The sequence below is a fragment of the Dermacentor variabilis genome, chromosome 3 (assembly GCF_050947875.1).
Source record: "Dermacentor variabilis isolate Ectoservices chromosome 3, ASM5094787v1, whole genome shotgun sequence".
Classification (NCBI taxonomy): Eukaryota; Metazoa; Arthropoda; class Arachnida; order Ixodida; family Ixodidae; genus Dermacentor; species Dermacentor variabilis.
The window spans coordinates 56510575-56534023 of NC_134570.1; the positions used below are offsets into that span (position 1 = coordinate 56510575).

General features: G+C 44.7%; 1 protein-coding gene across 9 annotated transcripts in view; it reads left to right on the forward strand.

Moving 5' to 3' along the window:
• The first annotated feature begins 2999 nt into the window (after positions 1-2999).
• LOC142575689 (uncharacterized) overlaps positions 3000-23449 on the forward strand; it is a 107139-nt gene continuing 86689 nt past the window's right edge. For 3 of the 9 annotated variants that reach the window (XR_012826697.1, XR_012826701.1, XR_012826700.1), the window contains exons 1-3: positions 3017-3629; positions 6164-6498; positions 11898-11967. Coding sequence is in view for 4 of the 9 variants with exons in the window: in XM_075685241.1 (XP_075541356.1) it covers positions 6363-6498; positions 11898-11967 (206 nt within the window). In the remaining 5 variants the exon portion in view is untranslated. Of the gene's footprint in view, positions 3630-6163; positions 6499-11897; positions 11968-18279; positions 18369-23449 lie in introns of all 9 variants that reach the window. The other 6 variants (XR_012826698.1, XR_012826699.1, XM_075685241.1 and 3 more) reach the window with 6 other exon arrangements.

Genomic DNA, 23449 nt, shown 5'->3' on the forward strand with positions numbered 1-23449 from the left:
GGAGTACAGTATTTGTCCCACAAGCACAATCGTCACCTGCCTTGCGTTGCCTTTCTTGAAAACACTGCGCTCGCTATACTTTCCTATCAAGAATGCTATGTCACGCTGATGATGTACATGCCGTTCATGACTTGGATGTAGGCTCTTAGCGTTAAAGAAAGGAAGAGCGGACAAGGTAGATGACGATTATCGTTGCGGGACAAGATGCGCCCACAAAGGTGCAAACTTTTTTAAGAGTGCAAGTGCGGTGACGATGTGAGGTTAAATGAGGAAAATGCGATTCGTGTTGTCAGAGAACAGAAAAGTCATTCGGATTGTATGCGTGGTGGGTTTGAAGTCTAAAGTTTTGAGAACACCCATGCAGCAGCGGATGCCGTGGCCGCTGTGGAGAGCTAACATGCAGGCAAGAACAACACTTGCACTTTACCATCCCCGCAAGGGAGAAATTGCCATGCAGTCCGTGCATGACAACAATGGTGGCAACACTGTGCTCTTTGAAGCCCGTGCAGGAGCGCTGAGAACACTCGTATACGGCCAATGCTTCGGTCCCACCCGAGACGGACAGTGGCGGCATGTAGGATGTGGGCAACACGCCTAAACGATCGAACATCTGGTCCTCCACCGCAGGCACCTTTCACCATTCCCGCAAGAGGACACCAGCCTGCATACAGCAGGCACTTGGATTCAGTACGGACAGCGGACGCTGCACAACTGCCAAGTCCGTAACAAAGGACAGACTACAACAGTGGTGGAAAGTGACGTAAATCCAGAAGGCGAAACAAACTGCTGTGCTAGTATGTGTGGTTTTATTGTTATCTTTTTTTCCCCAGATAGGAGGCGAATGTTGTGTCTGCCTGATAAAAATGCATCTTCGCCTGAAGGGCAAAGCATTGATTGCGATAGCAAATTAGCACACAACCACATAAAGTAAGGATAGTACTATTATCGGCTGTATGAATGTGTAAACATTCGCTTACTAACTAAAAAAAATTCACACTTCTGCCCAAAAGGCAAAACACCGATTGCAATAGCAAATTAGTAGATATCTGCACGAAGTAAAGATAGTAGTTTTATCGGCCATATAAATTTGTAAACATTCACTTGCTAACTAAATTAACAATTATAGAATGTGTACATGTGACTCAACAAGGACGTAGAAAGAAACAGACACATGGAGGCAGCGCTGTCTTTGTGTGTCTCCTTCTTTGTACGTCCTTGTTCAGTCGTGCTTGCACATTCTATCATGGGTTCAAACCAACTAGCCCGTCAACATGTTTTAACTAAATTAACCAGCACGGTGTCGCGTGCGGACAGGTAAACATGAACACGCATTGCTCGATGACAGTGGAAACTGTCAGTGAAAATTTTGGAGGTAGGAATCGCGGCAGCAGCCATGAGCCAATTGGTCTCTGTGCATCTGTCGCTTCAAAACGTATGAAACGTCGAATGCACAGCGCATACGAAGCTATCTGCACTACGTGCACTCTGCAAACGTCGCAGATCGCTTTGAAGATGGGGCCCACGTGGGCGCGCACTTTAACCACATCGTAGACCGCTTTTAAGACACGAGCGCCGGCAACGCGTCCCTACGGCGTCCGCCAAAGATGACTACTACGGCGTCCGCGATTTGCGGTGCCAACGCCGTAGTAAACGCCGTGGTTGTCTCCACTCTGTACGGAGCGATCAGCGAGAGTACATCGAGGCACCGTAGCAGCCCCATATGGCAGCCGCCGGAGAAGAACGCGCCACAGGAGATGGCACGCATCCGGTACGCGTTCCACGTTAGCGCTAGCGCACACTAGATTGAACCGCGTTCGCCGGCTCACCCTCGCACGCTTGCACTCGTACGGAACCTCACGGCGACGCCGACAACAGAAATGCGCCTGGAGTGTCCATATAATTGCTATCGCAATAATAAGCATGGTGCCAGCACGCACAACACACATGAACACATCACACTCGATGAACTCGCTGGCGTGAGGAAACGCGGCAGCAGCAGCGAGCGAAGTGACATTCGTGCTGTCTATTGCTTCAACGCAAAGCGAGCGTCGAGGACACACAGCACGCACAAAGCTACGAGCCGCCGACATACTTATAGACTCTGCCGCCGATGCAGATCGCTCTCAAGACGGCCAGCGACCGCGCGCAGCCACCGCGTATTACCTGCGCAGTTGCAGCCGGAGAGACCCCCCCCCCCCCCACCCCACTGGTCCCTCCCTTCCTCCGGGCGCTTCGCAACCGTGGGTGCCTCGAGCGCGAGAGAAGACGGCACGCTTCCTCTTCGAATTCGTCCCTGTAGCGCGGGCGAGACTTAATTATGCTCAAGTAAAACTCTTGCTTGGGCTAGTTGGTTCATGCTTGAAGTAAGTAAAGGCAAGGCGCAGAAGACCAGGACTTAGGAAGAAGAACACAAACGACAAGACGGGCGCCCGTCTTGTCGTTTGAGTTCTTCCCAAGTCCTGGTCTTCTGCACCTTGCATTTACCTACTTCGAGACTTAATTAGTCACGATTGTCGACTTCCCTCGCACGCTTTCACTCGCACATACAGCGTAGGGCGCGCGGCGACGGTGTTATCGCTCTTGGACATTATACGGAACCACACGGCGACGCCGACGGCAGAAATGCGCGTGAAGTGTCCATATATAGTTGCTATTGTAATAAAACGGTGAACCCACAGATCACCATCATCATCACAGCGCGCTCCTGAGTGTACTAGACAATGGTACACTCTAGTACTTTCCCTAGAGCGCGATTCTCTTCACCACCTCCAGGCGCCTTCCTCCTCCGGCGTGCGCTTCCCTCGCGGCTACGCACATTATGCCGCCCACGACCTACTCTATAAGAAGGTCGTGATGCCGCCAACCGGCGATGATGTACGCTCGGGCGTGAAAAGCAAAAAACAGATTGTTTTACCCCGTCCTACATTATTCTTGTACACTATACTCGGTTCCATACATAGCAGTGAACGCTGTGGAGGCTAGAGAGACTTCTTGCAGTGGCTTCTTTCGCACTGGGATATAGTTCGATGATTTTTGGCCGCAATTGTGTGCAACTGTATTTTATTGTAATCCAATGAAACAACTTTTAATCCTTGGAAAGAAACACACGCTGTCGTATACGGCTGCTAATGCGTTGTTTTAGATCATTTTATTTTTGTTGATATTTTCGGGTTTTCTTTGCAACCCGTCACGAGAACCCATGCACACGTGCATGCTCGCACGAGCGAACGCTGGTTGTCGCGAAGCGAAGCGAGGACGGAACGCGCGGAGTGCTAACTTTTCTTGACCGAACTTCTTGCGTAGCTTCCACAACGTTGATATGCATGGAACGGAGTATCGGCATTTATTCTATATGGTATCGGCCCGCAGCCGTTCCAAGCTTAGGTTATATGGTTAGGCTTAGGTAGCGGCCTGCGGGAGCGGTTGGGAGGACGGGCGCCGAGCGTCGGCGCTCACCAGCGTCTTCGGTAGGAAAGGCCAGAGAAAATACTTTGCAGCAGAAGAGCAAGCTGAAGCGCAAGCAGCAACTGCGGTGTTCAACGGTGGACATTATATGTACAACGGTGGACAATATATATGTGCGACTCAGACGCCCAGTGTGTTAACTACGGTGACGGCGGCGACTGCAAGTGAGTACGAGTACCTATGAAAACTCTTGGATCGTTTTTTTCTCTGCGGCGACAAATGTTTTGGTGGAACGATACCTATATATTCACTAGCCAAAAGCGGTGGCCCGGTGAGAGTTTCATGGAAAATATCCCGCAAAAAAATTCGGCACTAATGACCATAGAATCCTCAATCAGATAATGAACGGCGTCGCCAATCCATATGTCCGAAGCAAGCTACAGCCTCGCTGCGAATAGAAGCAACGTAGAAAGCCAACCAAGCGTTCGGTGGCACCGAGAGCGTTCTCACGTCGGAGCCGCGCAAGATGGCGGTTCGTAGGCGCGACGTCTGGGTCAAGATGGCCGTGTTCACCCTCCTGGCTCCGGGAGGCCGTACCCAAGATGGCTGCGCGTGCTCACGCACCTGCCTGCGGCGTCAGCATTACGACGTTTGAACCAGGGACAATAGGCCGGGAATTGTGACAAACGAAAATCCTTAAAAGTTCTTCGAATCCAAGGGACCTATGTTGTCGTTGTAATAGTCTTGGATACATAGCATCTTCAAAGAAACTGGCCGGCCAGGAACAAGACTTGCAACAGATGTATGGGTGGATAAGGCTGAACCCTTTAAATCTGCCGGCGACACATGCCACCTAGCCGTGCCTAGTAATATATTGTGTACGTAGTAGAGGGTGAAATTTAACTCTTGCCTTGATTTTAGCCACCAGTTAGATAACCTCCATTTGGTTATTTCCCCCGCTTAGTCTATTTTTCCTCCACTGACCCTACTCCCCAATGCTTGAAAAAGTCCGCCCCATTGCTTTGAACTGTATAGGTTTAAGCCTTTTACAGAAAAGTATCTGGTGTTAACCATTTCCTCTCCACACCCACTGCATAATGTTTCAATCCCTTGGTACTTGATTCGGTATGTCTTAGTCTGCAATGCTCCCGTCCTGGCTTCAAACAACAAAGAGCTTCCTCTAGAATTATCGTAGATATTTTCTTTGGCAATTTCCTGCTTGAAAGTTCTGTATGTTCCCAGTGCTGATTTCGTCTGCGTCCGTTTTCCACAGATCCCTCTCTGTTAACCTTTTTCTTAACTGATGTTTCTTGGTTTGCCTCCCAGCTGTTGTACAAATATTTGCTTGCCAATTTTCTGGTTTGCTTCCTCCATTTTGTGTCAACGTTCTTAATTTTGACTTAATAGTTCTGCAGAAACCCGCAAGGTGGAGAGAAGTAAGTAACGAAGGGAAAATCAGACATCCACCCGTTCGTAGCAAATGCTACAAAGGAAACCCATACAGGTTCCCCGAAAGAAAAGCCTTGCAGTTGAAGTCCCGGACCAGGACGAATGGGTGGATGTCTGATTTTCCCTTCATTATTTATCAACATTCCTCATGTGTGAGTAACTGAAAGCTTTCCTTGCCTACCGCTTTCCCGCGATTTCTCTCAATTGCTCCTCAAATTCGATCTTGCTGCTAGCTTCCCTGCCCTCGAATAATGTCCATCCCATGTCACCCTATAACCCCTGATTTGGTGTATACCCATATGTGCTCGCAGAGCAAGCCTACCTACGCCTCGTTGCTTATTTTCAACATTGCTCGAACCTCTGATCTTATGCACAGGACTGCATTGCCGAAGGTTAGACTAGGGATCATCACCGCTTTCCGAATCCGTCTCGCCACTTCGTATGTCTTGTATTTCCACAGGGCCCTCTTTTTCATCACAGCTGCATTCCTGCTACTTTTAGTCATTACATATTTTTTATGTTCCAGTAAGCACTCAGCCCCATTGTTTATCCACACGCCAAGATATTTATACTTATCCACTACCCCCAGCTTAACTTCCCATATCCTATGCCCAGATTGTCATTAAAGATCATGACTGCCGATATTTTGTTACATAACTATAAACAACCTATCTCCCTTGTTATCACAGATGTATATCAATCCCTGCAAATCTTTCTTGTCTGCCATAAGCACAATGTCATCTGCATAGATCAGTCCTGGTTATGACTTCAATCTATTCTTTTTGCTTGAAAAAAGGAAGGTTGAAGCCAAGTCCACTCTAATTTGGCAACTTCTGCCACATCCAGAACCACCTGGCTTCAGTTTGCCGAAAGAGAAAAAGGCGCGTCGCCAGTTCAGAAAGTTACTCCTGTGCCAGCACAATCCATCCAAACTGCATCGGTTCTCTCCGTGAATACTTCCAAGCACATGGAACTTAGACGTTCCAGTGGTCGTTGGTCACGACATGTACATGCAGCTTCGAATGGATACAGCAGGTACTATGTCACTCAGGACGAAGGAGGACTTAACGAATTCTTTGACCAGAAATATCAATTTATGAAAACTTCAGTTCAGTTTCAGAACTTCTCCAAACGGCGCATCGAGATACCTTTTTCAAACGGATGTTGGACACCAGGAAAAACAAGCCAACATCACATTCCACACAGTATTTTACTATTGGGACTCGACGCTATCCAACCACTTGAACTTTAAATGGAACATCTTTAACATGTCGACTGGAGATGCATTTATCTTCACAACTTCCTGCAGGTGTACCTCTGGTGTATGGACATCTCTTCGATGGCGAGTTTGGGCTCATTAAGGATTGCATCCACCGGACCAAGTGGTGGCAGGGCATTGTGCCGGTGTCCGCCAAGCTGCGGCAGCTACCCCTGGCTCTTCGGCAGCTGATCACCGAGCTACACCAACTTAAGGACGACGGTGTCATTGAGTGGGTGTCGGTATCTGAATGCGTATCACCACTTGTGGTGACCTGCAAAAAGAATGGCACCATCCAGCTCTGTGTCGTCCTTCGGGAACCAAACAAGGCCATCATCAACGGTTATCTACTGCCCTACGTGAAGAACTGCTCCACATGTTAAATGGTGCATTATATTTTTCTACTCTGGACACAATGTCCGCATATCATCAACTTCCTTTAGAAGAATCTAGTAGAGAATACTTTCATCATGCATGAGGGTTTCTTTAGACCCAGAAGAGTCTGCATTGGTCTGGCTTCAGCGTCAGCTGTTTTTAAAAATTGGTGTCATATCTTACAGGGATGTACCAATATAGTCGGTTATGTGAATGATATACTTAACTGGGGAAGTTACAAGTCTGAGCATGATGCAAACTTAGTCTTAGCCTGCAAATCGCAGAGTGGAATGAAGTTAAATCAGAAATGTGTGTTTGCAGTTAGGGAATACACGTTTTGGGGGCATAAGATCTCAGCAGAATATCTCCTATGGAGAGCAAAGTCAAAGCAATACTGAATGTTCCTCCTCTGACAAACTTTAAAGCTCTCCAGTCCTTTCTTGGACTTGCAGGCTACTACGCCAAATTTCTGCATCACTATGCATATCTTGACTAACTGCTTAGAAACATCTTCAGACAAGAGCAAAACTTCTCATAATTTGAAGAAGCGCAATGCAGTTTTGAACAAGTGAAAGCTTGCCTTGCATGCAACTCTGTGAAAAAAAATGTTGAACCCTTCACTGCCTGTAATTGTAACGACAGATACCTCTGATGTTGGGTTGGGTGAAATGCTGCAATAGTCATATGGCTGTTACAGCAACTATAGCATTTGCGTCAAAAACACTAACTGCTGCTGAAAGAAAATTACTTAGTTGGGGAGCGAGAAGCTCTAGTGTGCTTACTCGCATGTGAGAAATGGCATTTCTGTCTACCTGTGGGGAGGGCGTTTTACTCTGAACACATCTCCAAGCAGTATTCACTTTATTAGCAGCTGCAGGTGACTCAGGTAGGCGACCTCTCTGCATGTCCAGATGGTCAGCTCAGCTGCTGTATTACAGCTTCCACATAGAGCATTGCAAAGATTCAGAAAACTGTGTAGCTGATGTATCATCCAGACTTCCAGTGATGCTGCCACTGCACCGATTGGACCAAGAGGCGAGACGTGTACTTTGCTACATCCTGCTACATTTCAGCAAAATATGAGAAATGTCTGCCCACACTGCTCCAGAAGGGTTGCTTGGACTTTCAAAAATGAAACTAAGTCCTCAAGCACCGTTTTTTCGCACCATAGAAAGCGGCATGGTGCAGACCAGTGGCTGCGTTAGCACGGGGCCAAACCTCTCCGATTGGTAAGCACAGATCGTGTCACTGTTTTTTTTTTTATCGGCTGTTTACTTTCAATACCTTCTGCCCCACCACTGTCTCATTGCGGAGGAAACACACAACTCCATTACTGCCAGTACAGTGGCCTAAAGGGCCACGGCAGTAGTTGGGCATGGACATTGTCGCTCCATTGAGTACAGCTCCAAACAAAACTTATGTCATCACCTAGATGTCTAGCTTTCTAAATGGCCTGGGCTGCAATTTTTTAGCTGTGCCTTTTCCCAATGCGTGACGTCGGGACACGGTCTTGCGCATGTCGTTTGCAGTGCTTCGGGTGGTGTCCGGGTGCCTTCTGCAATGTTTCCATTTGCTTGCTGATCATGATCATGATGAAAGCTTCACTGGGCAGTGTCCTTCTAACATGGATTTATGATGTTGACACCAAATAACAGTATTTTTCTTGCATGTAAAATGCAATCTCTTTCATAGCAAAGTACTAAGGGAAAGGTAAAGTGTAGTATCATATACAATTTTGCATGTTGAATTTGCAGACATTCTTTTTTTATGAAAAACTTATGGACAGGCAGAGCGCATATATACGATGGATAACCAGTAGATCCCTTCAATGTTACATAGCTTGCGATAGCCAAGCGGCAAATTTTCTCGACTGCAGTTCAGGCATGCGCAGCAGAAAGAAGCCGACATATCCTTATCCTTTAGTAAGTACGGCTCGAGCCACCAATACCCCAAGCATGCACAAAGGAAACGAGTGTGCACAGCAGCCAAGTGAGCCAGAACGAGCAGCGTCCTGGCCGTGACATCGCTTGCAGGAGGGCGCCACTCCAATTTCTCGCCGCTAATAGAAGCTCTACCGAGTCTTTGGGCTCTTACAGGATTATGCCCCATGCTACAACTGGTACTTCGCTAGCCATCTTACTTCACGGCCGACAACCGCGATCAAAGTTAGACATCAGTAAGCCTAAGTTATCTTCTTTGCAGAATACTTCTCCTACAGAAGTCTGACAAAAGCTAAATCAGAAGATGCAGCAGGTTAAGCTGTATGTGGATGAGCATAGAGGGGCCAACCCGACTCAGATCAAAGCAGGCGATACAGTGAAAGTACAGCTTCATAAGAGGCAATCATTCAAATACAGTAAGCTGCTAACAGGCAAAAGGTTAGTCCTACATTTTTGCTAAGTGATGGAAATAAAAGGAATGCATTAAAGCAAATGTAGATTCCAAATTCGAGATTTCATCCTGCGACAGATGGCTACGAGCTGGTACCAAATAGAGGTTACTTACCAGGCTACACAATCTTTCAACACGGAGCAGGGAAATGATGGATGTAGGATATCACACTCTGCTAGTAGTGGTTGCAACTCTCGGCTATACTGCCGATGTGGAGGCAAGTCGACCACAGAAGATGCAAAAGCCTTCGGCCTGACCTCAAGACTGTGACATAGACTGATGCAGCCTGCATTGTCCTCTGGGATTCTACTGCTTTGAGGCCTCGCAGTGCAGCTGTAAAGGACCATGTGTGTTGTGTGCAGTGTGAATATTTAATTGCCGACTTACAGTTTGATTCTTACATTTCTGTTTTCCTTCAATATATGAGATGGCACTGGCATTTCATTACCTGTTGTATTCTTGGCATGCTGATGAGTTTGCAGAACATTTTCTTACAGTTTTGTATCATTCATGTTTTATTGTTACACTTGTATCGTTCTTAGGTATAGGTGCGGCCACTGTTAGCAGGAACACGGAAGTCCGTTGAAGTGCTCTGTGGAGTGCTAGCACTGGTGCTTCGTGTTGTCGGCAGACGACTCACCATAACAGATGACTAGCCAAGCTTTTTGCCAGTTGCTTTGATTGCGTCTGCGGCGCAAGACTTCATGAGGCGCTGGTGGTGGGACATTTCAGGGAGCAATGCCACAGGCTCAGTGATTCCGCTCGCGGTGGCCACGCCTGTACATGGTTCATTCATTTTGCATAATGTTACGAAGTTCTGTGTGAAAAATGCAAGCTCTGCACCGCCTGATGCTGTGCATTACTAGTGAACAGTGAAATAGTTAAAGTGACTCTCAGCTTGTCTGCAGCATTATTAATATTGTACATTACCCTTCATGCTTGAAAGATTGCAGCGCATATTTGTGTTAATACATGTTTGAAATGTCTTGAGAAGTTATTGCTTAATAGTGGGAAGTGTACTATGTATGCTTACTGTGTACAACTGAACTACATAATCGTCTATTACTCCTACAGAAGTAACTCCCTGTTACATGCTGTACATGCTGTAGCAGGGGGCGGCAGAAAGTTAGGTCGATGGATGAGATTAAGAAGTTTGCAGGGAGAAGATGGCCACAATTAGCACATGGCCGGGGTAGTTGGAGAAGTATGCGAGAGGCCTTTGCCCTGCAGTGGGCGCAACCAGGCTGATGATATGATGACATGCTGTACACTATAAGGAAAGTGTGCATTTTGCACTGTATAGTTCTTTGGGACCGTTGATATCCTGAGCTAGATCTAGTGGCACGATATCCTGAGCTAGATCTAGTGGCACAAATAGCTATGTCTACAGGAAATTTGTATAAGGAAGTAATAATTCTCCCAGGGGGAGACCATGTAGTGTCATGCGACCCCTGGTTTCATTAGTAGTGCTCACGCATCATGGGGCTGCGACCTCATGCCTGTGAGTTTGCATGAATTCATTAGGCTGCCTTGGGCAACGGCTACGTAAAATTTTCACTTGCTCACATATTATCACTTTAAACAACTTTGATGCGTAGCTATGTTCTTTAACAGCACATGTTTTTTTTACTTGCTTGTTATGTATGTTTTCAATTGTGCGCCCCCTTTGTGGGCTCCACCAGACTTGAACTAGGGGGTGTGCGTGTTTCAAAATGTGCATAGGAAATCTGTGAAGAACGCCCATCCTCCATGTAGGGAGCACAGAAGCTGCTGATTACACTACGAGAGGTTTCGTATGCTCTATCAATGCAACTGTTGCCTCCACTTTCCCAACGCATGCCAGCAACTTCCACACCTGCAAAATTGATTGTGTCACCCCCCCCCCCCCTACTCGATCAACAAACTCAACTAACCCATTCACTTGGTCACTTGCGGTGAATTGGTTAGTCCTAGCTATATTCCGATTGTCTTTTAGCTGGCACCGGAAACAGGAGCCGGCAAGTAATATGAACCATAGATTAAGCCACAAGATGACGAATGTGTCGCATAATGCTAGCAGACAATGACTAATACCCCTGCCACGCGCACGCTTTGAAAGAATGTTCAAACGAAGATGTTTGAAGTCTACGAGCCCCATTGACTCCCTTCTGCGAGCTTATACAAAGGAGCCAATTGCGTTCAGAATTGCAATCCTCGTTGAGCTTGATCGCGATGAAAAGTGCCAGTATTGACACTGATATGGGCAACCAGGGCTGAAACATCGCATGCTAACAGCAATGTCGTAACACGTGGGGTGGAGGAAATAGCTTTCAGTAGGACATGCTGTGGTTTCACATTAGAAAATTCACTGCTCCACTTGAGGCACATGTGTCAAACTCCAGGCCTGACTAGACACCATGCGTACTAAGATGGAGCACACAAGCTCCTCGTAATGGGCATGGCCATAGACAGAGCTTGGCTGGCCATATCGGGCTAAAGCAAAGTGCTGGCCTTCCCAGTGCTTGTTCTCTATGTCTTATTAATGTGATTTGAGCCAGTCAGTGACACATTTAAGAAGTGCCATGCTGGCTTGCACAAGCCAGAGATGGAGTTTAGACTTTTGCAAAAGTCCTACCGACAAATTAGTGGCATATTTCAGAGTGGTGTATAACATATCAATTTTGTGTGCTTTAGATGTTGTAATAAGTGAAGCTTACTGAAATGCGATATTATTATTTATTACTAAGTTAAAGAGATAGAACTTTGCACTTAATGTTTTCTCATTTGCAATTTTCAGCAATTCTCACTAAAAAATTACCTAAATATAAAAGCTGCTTCCTACAGTCACTGGTTTTTAATTTTTAGATGCAACAGACCTCATCAAAATCTGTACTGTGGTTGCGAAGGAAAATTACTTTTCCATTCCATGGAGGTATTCCGTGTAGCCATTCCCATGTAGCTAGATCATCTTCTTAGCCCCCGTTTTGGACATTTACTGAAAAGAAATTTATTCCATTCTTTCTTTTTTTCTTATTTTCAGGCAAGGAGGGCAAGTCTTATTGCAGCCTCCCAGAAACCTTCCTCATGGGTATGGCTGAAGACGACTTAAGGTGAGCGCTTTCCAAGGCTTTATTAGGCTTTAGTGCGAAAGGCAGACCGGCACCATCTCCTGTGGACGTACCCTGGGTGACAAGCCATCTGTCGATGTCACCTGTGCTGTGTGGGTATTTTTACAATATCTAGGAAACTGAGCTTCACAATTACGTGCAGTAATATTTTTGATGCTAAATAGCAAACGCATAAAAAAAAAGGTAACTTGAGTGTGTGACCGTGCTTTTGTGATAGAGGACCTTGATCCTTCACAGTGTAATGCAGAGCTATAATATCGATTTACAGTGTACTGTGTAGAGGCTTGTTTTTCCAGGTTTATGAAGAACCTTTCAGCTTTACCTTTGTGCATGTCATGCTGTTTGGAGTACATCTGCCTATGTGAGGCAGACTTTTTTTTTTGCCTGGGATTGCTTCTGTGACATGCGACTAATTACTATGTTACTGCGCTTGCGCAAAATTTCTGGTTCTCTGTGAAACTCTCAGCTACGAAAGACAGGGGACTGGAAACTATGTCGTGCACATTGACGAGGCAGTGGTGGGACATCTGCAGCAAGTCCGTCAAATTGCACCAAGAGTGCACCAAAAACATATATTGCAGTTTTGTAAACTGCATCTGTTGCAGCATCTAAAGCAGACAGTCACGCTGAAATGTGACCGTTATCAGGTTAGCGCACTCGCGCAATATGTGCCTCGGACTGTTGATGATCGTCGTTAGCACTTCGGTAGTGAGAAGCAGTGCTATTGATTTCGAATGCTGTAATGTATTGCTGAACTGGTGGGAGTACTACCGACTGTGACGGAACGTACAATGACTCGTGTATAGTTAATGGGCGACTATAATGGTACAATTGTTGCATTGCTTCTTGGGCTTAAGTTTGTCCAACAGCTGGTAAAAGTAGTTGTGGGGTTTGCTTTTTCACGTGGATCTGTGCTAAGACAGAGTACTTCCTTTGAATGGTTGCCGAAGCGTCTTGCTTTGTCATTTTGCCCATTCCTTGCCTTACCCTGTCCACATTGGGATCGGTGATGTAAGGATCAACGATGTAGTATGGTGCACAAAGGTTGTCATCTCTTCTTTTTTTCCACAAGTGATCACTGCAATCACTTTGGTGCACTTCACTGATCATACAATCCACCTTTCAAAGAGCTTAAAAAAATGCTGTTAGGTTTGAGACAAGTCTACACAAATCCAACAGGTGTCCACCACAAAAACTCAAACTCAATAACATAAGCACAAGCATACCGGCCAACTCTCCCAATTTGGCTGAGAGATTGGATTGGGTAAACTTTAATATTAAAATTACTGCAGGGAGACTCCCGAATTCCGACCACTCCTCCCGATTGTATCGGCACAGGCATGAATCTTTCGAAAAGTTGTCCCCAAACTCACTGCAAAAAAATGGAAAATGTGTCACGCAGCACAGCCACAACGTAATTGCAATCATATTTATTTATTTATACAATACTGCGGACAAGAAGTCCAAGCAGGGTGAGCAAAAAACAAAGATGATATACACAGAAGAATAAGATGAAACAAGTGAGTTTTCACACAAATTGTTTGGTCGTAAGGTAGACGATTAAGAAAAATTTTAACTTGATTACAATACAGCTATAATAGTACACGAAATAACAAGATTTACACAAATTATGTACAGCTCACGGGCGCTGGGGGTATGCTTCAGTTAGTTTATTCCAGTCATCTATTGTTTGTGGAAAAAAAGAGTACCGAAAAGTGTCAGTCCTTGCGAAAATAGGTGTTAGAGAATGAGGGTAGCGGTGCCGAGTGGGTCTGCTTGTTAAGGGGGATACGTATTTAGCGGTGTCTAAGGCAATCCTATGATTGATTGTTTGAAAGAAACTCTAGCTGACTTTTCTTTCTTCGAATTTGTAGTAGTTCAATGCCGTTATCGGTTAGTAATGCAGTGGGGGAGTCAGTAGCCTTAAATTTACTGTAAATAAATTGTACTGCTTTTCTTTGAATTCTTTCTAGGTTCTTAATGTTAATTTTTGTGTGAGGGTCCCAAACTATGGAGGCATACTCAAGTTTTGGCCTAATTAAGGAAATGTAAGAGAGTAGTTTAACACTAGATGGAGCAGACTTGAGTTTGTGGCGCAGAAGGCATAGTTTCCGGAAAGCGGCAGAGCAGATGCTATTTATGTGCAAGTTCCATGATAAGTCACTCGTTAATGTTAAGCTTAAATATTTATAGCATGTTACTTTCAGCAAAGGTGATGCAGCTAAATTGTAAGTGTAGTCTAAGGGGACTTTTTTGCGTGTTATGGGGAGATAGACACACTTAGATGCATTAAGGAGCATTCCCCATTGCTCACACCATTTCAACACATTGTCTAAGTTAGAGTTAAGATCATATTGGTCAGTAATGCAGGTAACTTCTCTAAACAAAACACAGTCATCAGCAAATAGACGAATCTGAACTGGAGTGTTAATGACATTGACAATATCATTAATATATAGTAAAAAAAGTAGAGGGCCAAGTACGCTCCCCTGCGGAACGCCAGATGTTACCGGAAGGCAGCCAGACTTGCTCTCCCACCTGAACGTATTGGTTACGGTTGTACAGATAGGCTGAAATCCAGGTAATGAATAATTCTGGTATGCCAATCATTCGAAGCTTAGTAATTAGTTTATCGTGTGGGACTGTATCGAATGCTTTGCTGTAATCTAGGAATATTACATCAATTTGACTGTTCGTGTCTAGACAAGCTGCAAAGGTGTGAACTATAGTAACCAATTGTGTTGTGGTAGAAAATCCTTTTCGAAATCCATGTTGATGATTTGATAAAACTGAGTTTCCTTCTAAGAATTCGTGTAATTTGTGAGCTATTATGTGTTCGATAAGTTTACAACACGAAGATATTAAGGAGATCGGGCGATAATTTTGTACTAATAGACGGTCGCCTTTCTTGAATATAGGCACAACTCGGGCTTACTTCCAGTCATCTGGCAATTCTGCTGATAGCAGAGAGACACGAAAAACAATAACTAAGTATTTAGCAACAGACTCGGCAAAGCGACGAAGAAATATGTTCGGTATATTGTCGGGACCACAAGAAGTTTAGAGTCAAGCAACATAGCAAGGACGCCAGGATAAGAAATGAAGTTTACATTTACAGCATGGTCCATGTTTCTGGTGGGTAGAGAATCAGTATTGGCAGAAAATACACTATGGAAATAGTCATTGAAGTGTTGAGCAATGGCGGTCTGATCAGATACCAATGAACCATCGACAAGAACCTGTGATATGGGTTTCTTTTTTTCGCTGATATAGTTCCAAAACTTCTTTGGATCATTTTTTATGAAGCTTGGGAGTGACGTATTGAAGTAGCAGTCTTTCGAAGTAAGCACCGCACGTGCAAGATTATTTAGAGTGTCTGATATAAGTTGGGGATCAGCATGCTTTTTCTTTAATCTTTTTACTTTACGCTTAAGGTGAATGATGCTTCTCGTCATCCATGGTGTATGTTTATGCACCTTCTTACGTTTAAACGGTATAAAGTTTTCAATGCAGTAGAAGCATATGCGTTTAAATTGGTCCCACAAACTGCAAACATCAGTATTAACAAAATCTGTTAGACAAGTTTCTAGGTGGTCGATAATGCGTGCATCACGGGCACGTGTATAGTCTTTCACATAATGAAAGGACAGGTTTGCAGTCTGCGAAAGCGGCACCAGGGGAATAGAAACTGAGACAAGGCAGTGATCAGACAGCCCTTGATCAATTACAACGGTGGATGTACCGAAATCACGAGGAATAAACACCAAATCTAAAACAGATTTAGAGGCACCTTGATAATGCGTTGATTCATGAACTAATTGTATCAAGTTATGTGCGAGCATTATGTCAAACTCAGTATATGCATGATTGGTATTGGTTGAAAAGGTATCAAAACGTTCCCAGTCTATTCCAGGCAGATTAAAATTGCCAATCAAAAGAACATTGTTGTACTGGTATTTAGACATATGTACCTTTAATTTTAGTAAGTATTCAAGAGGTGAGTCAGGCGGTCTATATAATGCATAAAGGATTAATGAGTGGCCCCACAAGGTTACTTTAATGCAGATGCATTCAAGTTCCGGTACGTCCTCCAGCAAGACAGCGTCAAATTTTTGTTGGATCAGAATGGCCACACCACCTCCCCTTGATTGCCTGTCCTTACAAAAAATCGCATACGAAGGCGGGAAAATGTCGTCGTCATTCACTTCTTCATGTAACAACGTCTCAGTTATTACGGTAATGTGAGGATCGTACTGCAGCAGCAAAACTTCAAGGGGCCCCGTTTTATTCCTAATACTACGGGCATTCAAATTTAAGAGACGAAGTTGCTTGTCGTGCGCATGCAGATTACGTCAAGGTTTTGGCGGTTGAGGGGTGGTGCTTTTGTAGCTTGTCATTTTCACCCGCCTGTTTTGCACTTCATCCCAAAAATACATATCCTTATCGATCTTTAGTTTGTCGTGTATCAGGTTGATTCTTTTGCCTTGTTCTATCTCGGCCTTTGCGCTCTTCCAGAGCAGACTGCGCTTTCTTAACGTTGTTTTAGAATAATCATTCTTAATAAAGATATTTGAGCCCTTCAGTTTGCTTGCGTTTTTCAGTATTTGTTTCTTTTCCTTAAAGTCTTGCAGGTGTACTATTACAGGCCGCTTTCCCACCTGCTTACCAAGTCGATGAATACGCCCAACAGATTCGCATTTAACCTCAAGTTTGTCGTGAAAAATACCTTTCACAACCTTGATCTTTAGTTCCTCTTCTGAATCTGTGGAGGTCTCAGGTATACCAGGAATAACTAAATTAGAGCGCCTGCTATGGTCTTCGAGGTCTGTTAGCTTTTTAGTTTGAAAAGACATCACGTGTTCAAACGATTTCAATGTGGCTTGCAAATGATCAGTATTTTCATGCTGCACTAAGCGCTCAGACACCATATTTTCAACAGTACACCTAAAGTCGTGCATCTGTTCTTTCAGTTTAGCAAAATCATTTCTTATTTCTAATAGTTCCTTGCAAATTTCTGTCTGACCTTGAAGTAGTTGCTCGTACAGTTCCTTCTGGGTAGGTCCTGGGTTTTCCTCGACATCGCCGCAAATTAGTAGTTTGCAAACGACAAAGCAGTCATACGCTATTACAAAACAACGCCGTGGGCATGGCAGAACCACTAAGCCTCGACAATCACTACGTATTGAACTAGAATTGGGACTAACCTGCAGTAAGCAGAGAAGCGTTCGGTTTAGCGACATGGCGGCAATGGATCCACCGTGCCCACAGAAGACGAAATCATGCCGGTCTGCTTTTATAGCGGCGTCAAGCGATGACGTCACACTGTGGTACTTGAAAGGATAGGCCAGTAGAGTTGCGCCTGGCAGCTGCCGACATCATGTGCTAGGCAGCTGGCCGACATCACATTTAAATAGTACAAGCCATTTGTGTGTATGCAGTGTAGGCCTTAACAAGTCTAACTCGGTTGACTTCATATCGAGGAATGCATTGAGGGGTGTGCATGGGGCAAGGGGCTAATATGCGTTCCATTATGGCCATTTTTTTTTTAAGTACGCTTTGCCGCAGTACAGCAGCATTATGCAAAGACGCATGAGCAAGATATTGCAGTGAAGCATATCGAGAGTGGAAAGGCTTCAGTGTCGCAGAACATGGTCAGTGTTCCTTTACTGTACATGCACACATTGTCTCCACTCGCAGTACCAGTGCCGAGACTCTAATAACTGTACTGGCAGCCATTCAGAGCTGTACCTGATGTTACTGTGGCCCAGGAAAAAATGCGACTTTTTTGTTGTTGTCATCATTCTCTACCTTCCCCCCTGCCCCCCAAACACACACACATTTCCGCTCAGTGAATCTCCAAAACTTCGAGGTCCATTGGTTGGCAAGTATGCAACAGATTAAATTCATAAGCTAAGGTAATGTCAAGAAGCTATGGTGCGACAGATCTTGTGGTGAATGAAGTGAATATTCATTGATTTTGAAGTTCCCACATCTATGCCTGATGCAGTTTTTCTAATTGCTGTGATGATGGTGGCCTCAAGGTCTATGTGCAGCGCTCGTGTTTCGTACAGCTACAGTGTGCAGTTAAGTTCGTACACGCACCAGCAGTACAACCAAAGGCAGATCCAGCTTTTTACTGGAGGGGGCTGGCTCGTCAAGCATGAGAATGACAACAATGATGTTGGTCTAATCTAATGATACGATGCACATGTGACTTTCTACAGCTTTGTATGCTATGAAAAATTGTTGCTATTATACTGATGCCATGAACAATTGTGTCATGAAATGTTTCAGTAGCCACTTGCCTGTAAACAGTGGCCTCAAGGAAGTCTGGCATCTCGGAAATTGGTAGCAGTTGGTCTTTTACCAGTTGCATAGCGCATGTGAGTTCATTTTTCTATTTTTTCTATTCTGCAATGGTGCTGTTGAAAGCATCAATGAATTCATCCATACTGTCACAAAAATTTGCTAAGAAGAGCGACGTGCCCTAACATACACAAGAGCCCTAGTGGTGACTGAAACACGCACTAAACCCTTTGGTTGCACGTTTCACTTTCGTGTTGTTGAATGGAATTGGTAGATGTCTTTTTATTAGTTTCAGTGCCAGTCTAAGGCTAAGCTCATGTGTTGTAGTGATATGCGACCAGTCCATAACCTTATTCCAATATGCAATCTGTGGACTGTAGGTTGTTCTGCTTTGTTTTCACGTGTACACCATATAAATAATTAAAAGGATGCAACATCCGTCAACGGTGAGAAATGGCTGTGCCACAGATAGAACTTGGGATAGAACTCAAGCTGCCTAGCTAAGCTCACATTAGAGGCTCGCTGGTCACGTATGAGTAGTTTGACAGTGATTCCAGTCTCGTTTAACTGTTTAATAGGAGACATTATTAAGCTGCACAGTTCTGACATCGATGTGTGGCCATTTGTGTAGGCAACTGGCCGAACCCATCCCATAGGAGATCCCAGAGAGCAAAACCATCATGGCTCAGTCTACGACGGAAAAAGTTCGCTCAGCAGCATTGGCAGTGAATCCCTGTGCAACATCTTGGGTTACATTGTTAATCAAATTTGTCTTTAGCATCCTTTCATCAAATATAGAGAACACATGTAGTTGAGCCCACAGCATGATCTAGTTGCCAGTGAGATTGATGGCGTTATCCCTGGAGTTATCACAGCTGTAACTTATATAGGAGAGTCACCTCCTGATTGAAAACTCACTGGGCGGGGTTAACATTGAGGGCAAGAACTGATATACCCGTGACCCACAGAAATGCAAGTACACTGCAGATTTTTTCATCCACTCAGCACACCGCTCACCCTTGCCTTTTTTTCAATTATAGTTTAGCATGGCTTTTTAGTAGTTGCAGTCATCCTGCTGCTGGCTGTCTGTTTCAGGGGCACAAAATAACCAGAACAAAATAGTTATTGAAACACTAACAATTTGACTTAAGAGGGGGGACGCTGTGGTTGAAATTATGTTCATTTGCTTCAACTTTATTGATGAAACTTTCTAGTCCCATTAAGATTCTTGTGCTGATTTCAAATATGTAATTTTTCTTCCAGTAGGCCATTTAGTTATGAAGGTAAATGAAATTCATTGTTCATCATTTGCAGAAACAATAGAAAAATAACCGCGCTACAAAAATTCATATTGGTGCTAGGTGCCTAGGTGCTAGAAAACATAAGGAAAACAATGGTAGGAATACTTTTTTTATATAACAAATATTAGTAACTCTATAGCAATTATTTTCACTGTTCCAAACGTCAGTAGCCTACTGTGTAATTTGAAGCATAACTGAAAATTTTTCAAGCATAAATTTCAATATCTGTTCCTACTATTGTGTGCTTGGCACACTCAGTTAAGAGCCACAACAAAAATTATGGCTCTACCTGCCTTGAAGGTAGAGATATCACTGCCACAAATCATCAAGAAGTAAAAAATCGGTGTTTTGAGAAAATGAGAAAAAAGAAATACATTCACTTTTAATCAAAAGTGCAAAAGAAAATTTGCAATATTTTGCAGTGAAATTGGCTAAAAGCTACCAGGAATGTAGTCGCTCCGACTACGGCCACCCAAATATGGCAAAACATCGTTTAGCGACGTTCGCCGATTCCCGGTAGCTTGTATTGCGTGCACGGCAAGAATGTTCACAATGAACAGGTTGCTCTTCTGCTGGTTGCCGTTCACGCGGGGCAAGCTTCACGCCGACATGACATCACCGCACCACACGCACATGACAACGATGTTTTTGGCGAGGCCATATTCTTGTTCGTTTTTGCCTACTGTGATGCTACCGCCACACACCTTGCACTTGGCAAACAACAGTGGTGCGTTTGCGGAGTTCAAACTGATGATAGCGAAACCTGCCTTGTTGTTGACTGGTGTGGCCACAACGTTGTTGGTGCAAGTGGGGAAATCCAACTTCCGCTTGTTGCTGGCATTGAAGCAAGTATTTGGGGGGAGGGGGACATTCATCTCCCGCAAATCTGCATTCTCCTGCATTCATCTGCAGCAAATCCACACGAAGCAAAATTGCAGTGTCATGCCGAACTCGACCGCTTTACGGAACACTTTCACTTGTTGGTGAGCTGGCTAAGGCCTACTTACGGATCATCCAGGGCTTTGGCATCACTTGCAGTTGGCGGTGGTCTATTCTTGAAGTTTTTTCGAAAGAATTGAACGCTTTTGAAACTTATAAGCTGATCTCCTCTTCTTTCGAACTCCTCCAGTGGGTTAGACATTGTTGCGCACTTGTCACAAAACTATGAGATGCACCATCCCGTCGCCTGCGAAGGGGAGCAGATGACAGGAACCTCGTGCAGCGCGCCAACCATAGCACGTGTTTACGGTCACTTGCGCTAGTCGACGAATGGGATTGCGCGTTTGGACTTTTCTTGCTCCTCAGATTTCAACGTCGCCGGCGAGCCAGCAGTCACTTTTGGCATGAAATTGAAGGAGAAAGGCTCCTCTTTCCAACGAGACCAAGATGGCTGCGATCGCAAGTGTAGGAGAAGAGCTACGTGCCGTGATAAAAAGGGTTGTTTTTGAACGGAATTCAGTTCACAGCGACGTTATAAATTGATATTGCGGGCAAAATATTTTTCCACGAGATGGGAAACTTGGTGAAATAAAGGAATAGTATCTGTAGGTATTGAAAATGTCGTTTTCAAAAAATCTACTCTTTTTCGTGATTTTTTCGCCTTAAAGAGCTGTGTCCCCCCTTAAACAAGAAAGTAACCAGAATACAAATACAACTTTACGTGCCAGTTCACAGTTCACCGCAAGCCATGCTGCGGCAAGTTCCTCTGTCACCTCCATTCTGTAGCTGTGTGTCTGCCAATCGTTGTGCAAGCTGCTTTTATGTTCAACATGGGAGTTCACTGTATTCATTTGTGCAGTTATTATTGCACCATCTATCGCACCTGCAAACAGCATGGGTGAAAACCCTACCCAGTTTAAACATGTCATGTGTTACATAAGGATGAATGACACCAAGCACGTCATCAGCAATGCGGGGGTTTCTTAACTTGCTGTTTCCACAGCCCACCATTGAAGAAAGATATCCTATCCTATTTTGGCAGGACTCTATTCTGTCTTCACGAGCGTTTTCCGGTTGTAAATACATCGTTTGTATCTAGAAATGTAAATTAACATTTGTAAATAGTTTTATGCGCCTAACGGGTATAATCATATAGTCGGTCTCTCCTGTATTTATGATAGAGGGAAGTATTAAATGCATTATGGTTTCCGAATAGCAATTTCTTGGCAGCAAGGAATACCTGTGTCAGTATCTTCTCTATCCATGTTTTTGTGGGAACCAGGAATATGGAAAATAATGATACAAGGAAGCCCTGGTTTTTATGTTTCATGAACTTTTCCTGGCATCAAACTAACAAATCCTTTTGTAGGAAGAAAGCACGAGATGGTAGCGTGATAATTGAAGAAAAAGCTTTATCTATGATGGCTCGTCCTTGCACATTGAAACGAAGCTACACAAAGGCACCACCACCCTAACATGTGCCCTGAAACATGATTTTGGATGCAATTGTCCTGAAAAGTGGCATGGCCAGAAGAGTCGTCGCCACTACAAGGCTTAGTTGTAAAGAAGGTTAGAATAAGTGACCCTCCACGCACTCAAGCTTCCTTTATCTGTGGTTAATATAACAATATCAGGCAAAATGCACATATGTGAGTGTTTCTCCCCAAAAGCTGTTATGAACTGTATTTGCAAAACATTATATATATATAGAATTCTCACCATGCTTACAAAGCATTCCTGAGTGCTAGCATCACAGTAACTTCTGAAACATGCAGTGAAGTGCGTATGTACCTGCTAGAGAACGCCATACTGCAACTTCATAGCAAGGGCTATTCTATTGCTCGTCACATACTTACGCCCCTGAGGACAAGAAGTAATATACTGCCCATCACAGCCTTACACCTCATTGGCTAGAAGGTAATTGTCTTATCCATAACACCTTCGAGTGGGAAAGCGTTATTGCAGATTAGAAGACCCGTATTAAAGGTCCAATATTCTATAAAACCAGCTTTTGGAAGAGTGCGTTGTCATTAGCTATAGAGGCTAAAAAGTCCTTGAAGCCATCATTTGCTCAAGTGCAATAAACCTCACGCAGAAAGGAACAGAAATGCACACTTTTATTTTTTGTCTTCTTTTGCATAATACAAGCACTGCTCACCAGCCGCATCACATACGGCACGCCGTACCTGGCTTTAAAGAACGGTGAAATAGAAAAGCTCAACATCATGATAAGGAAGGCAATCAAAGTCGCCCTGGGACTACCCGCCATGGCCTCTACATCACGTCTCCTTAAGATGGGCGTCCACAACACGTGGCAAGAGCTCGCCGAAGCGCACAAGAACAGCCAGCTAGAACGCCTCAAGCTCACGCCCACAGGGAGATCAGTACTGCGACACCTGAACTACAGCGAGACGTATGTCGCAGACACGGACAAGAAAGAGCGAATACCACCGGACGTTCGAGAGTGCATTTGCATCGCACGTGTCCCGCGCAACATGCATCCCATATATCACAAGAGTAGAAGACAGGCTAGAGCCAACGCCATCCAACGAAGTTTCAAGCATGACCCGAATGCCCGCTACACCGACGCGGCCAAGTATCCGCATCGAAACGCGTACGCTCTCAGCGTGGTAGACTACCAAGGCTCCAAGCTAGCATCGGCAACCGTCAAGGCACGCAACCCGGAAACGGCTGAAGAAGCGGCCATCGCCCTCGCCACCACTACATGCACAGACTCAGTGGTTATATTCACTGACTCTCGGGCCGCCTGCAGAAACTTCTTGAGGGGCCGCATCTCGGCCGATGCACTCAAGATACTAAAACGACGAGGCACTCCGCTCCCGTACACCTCCGTAACGTGGGTACCCGGACACGAGGGACTACAGGGGAACGAAGCGGCCCACGCCGCTGCCCGCGAG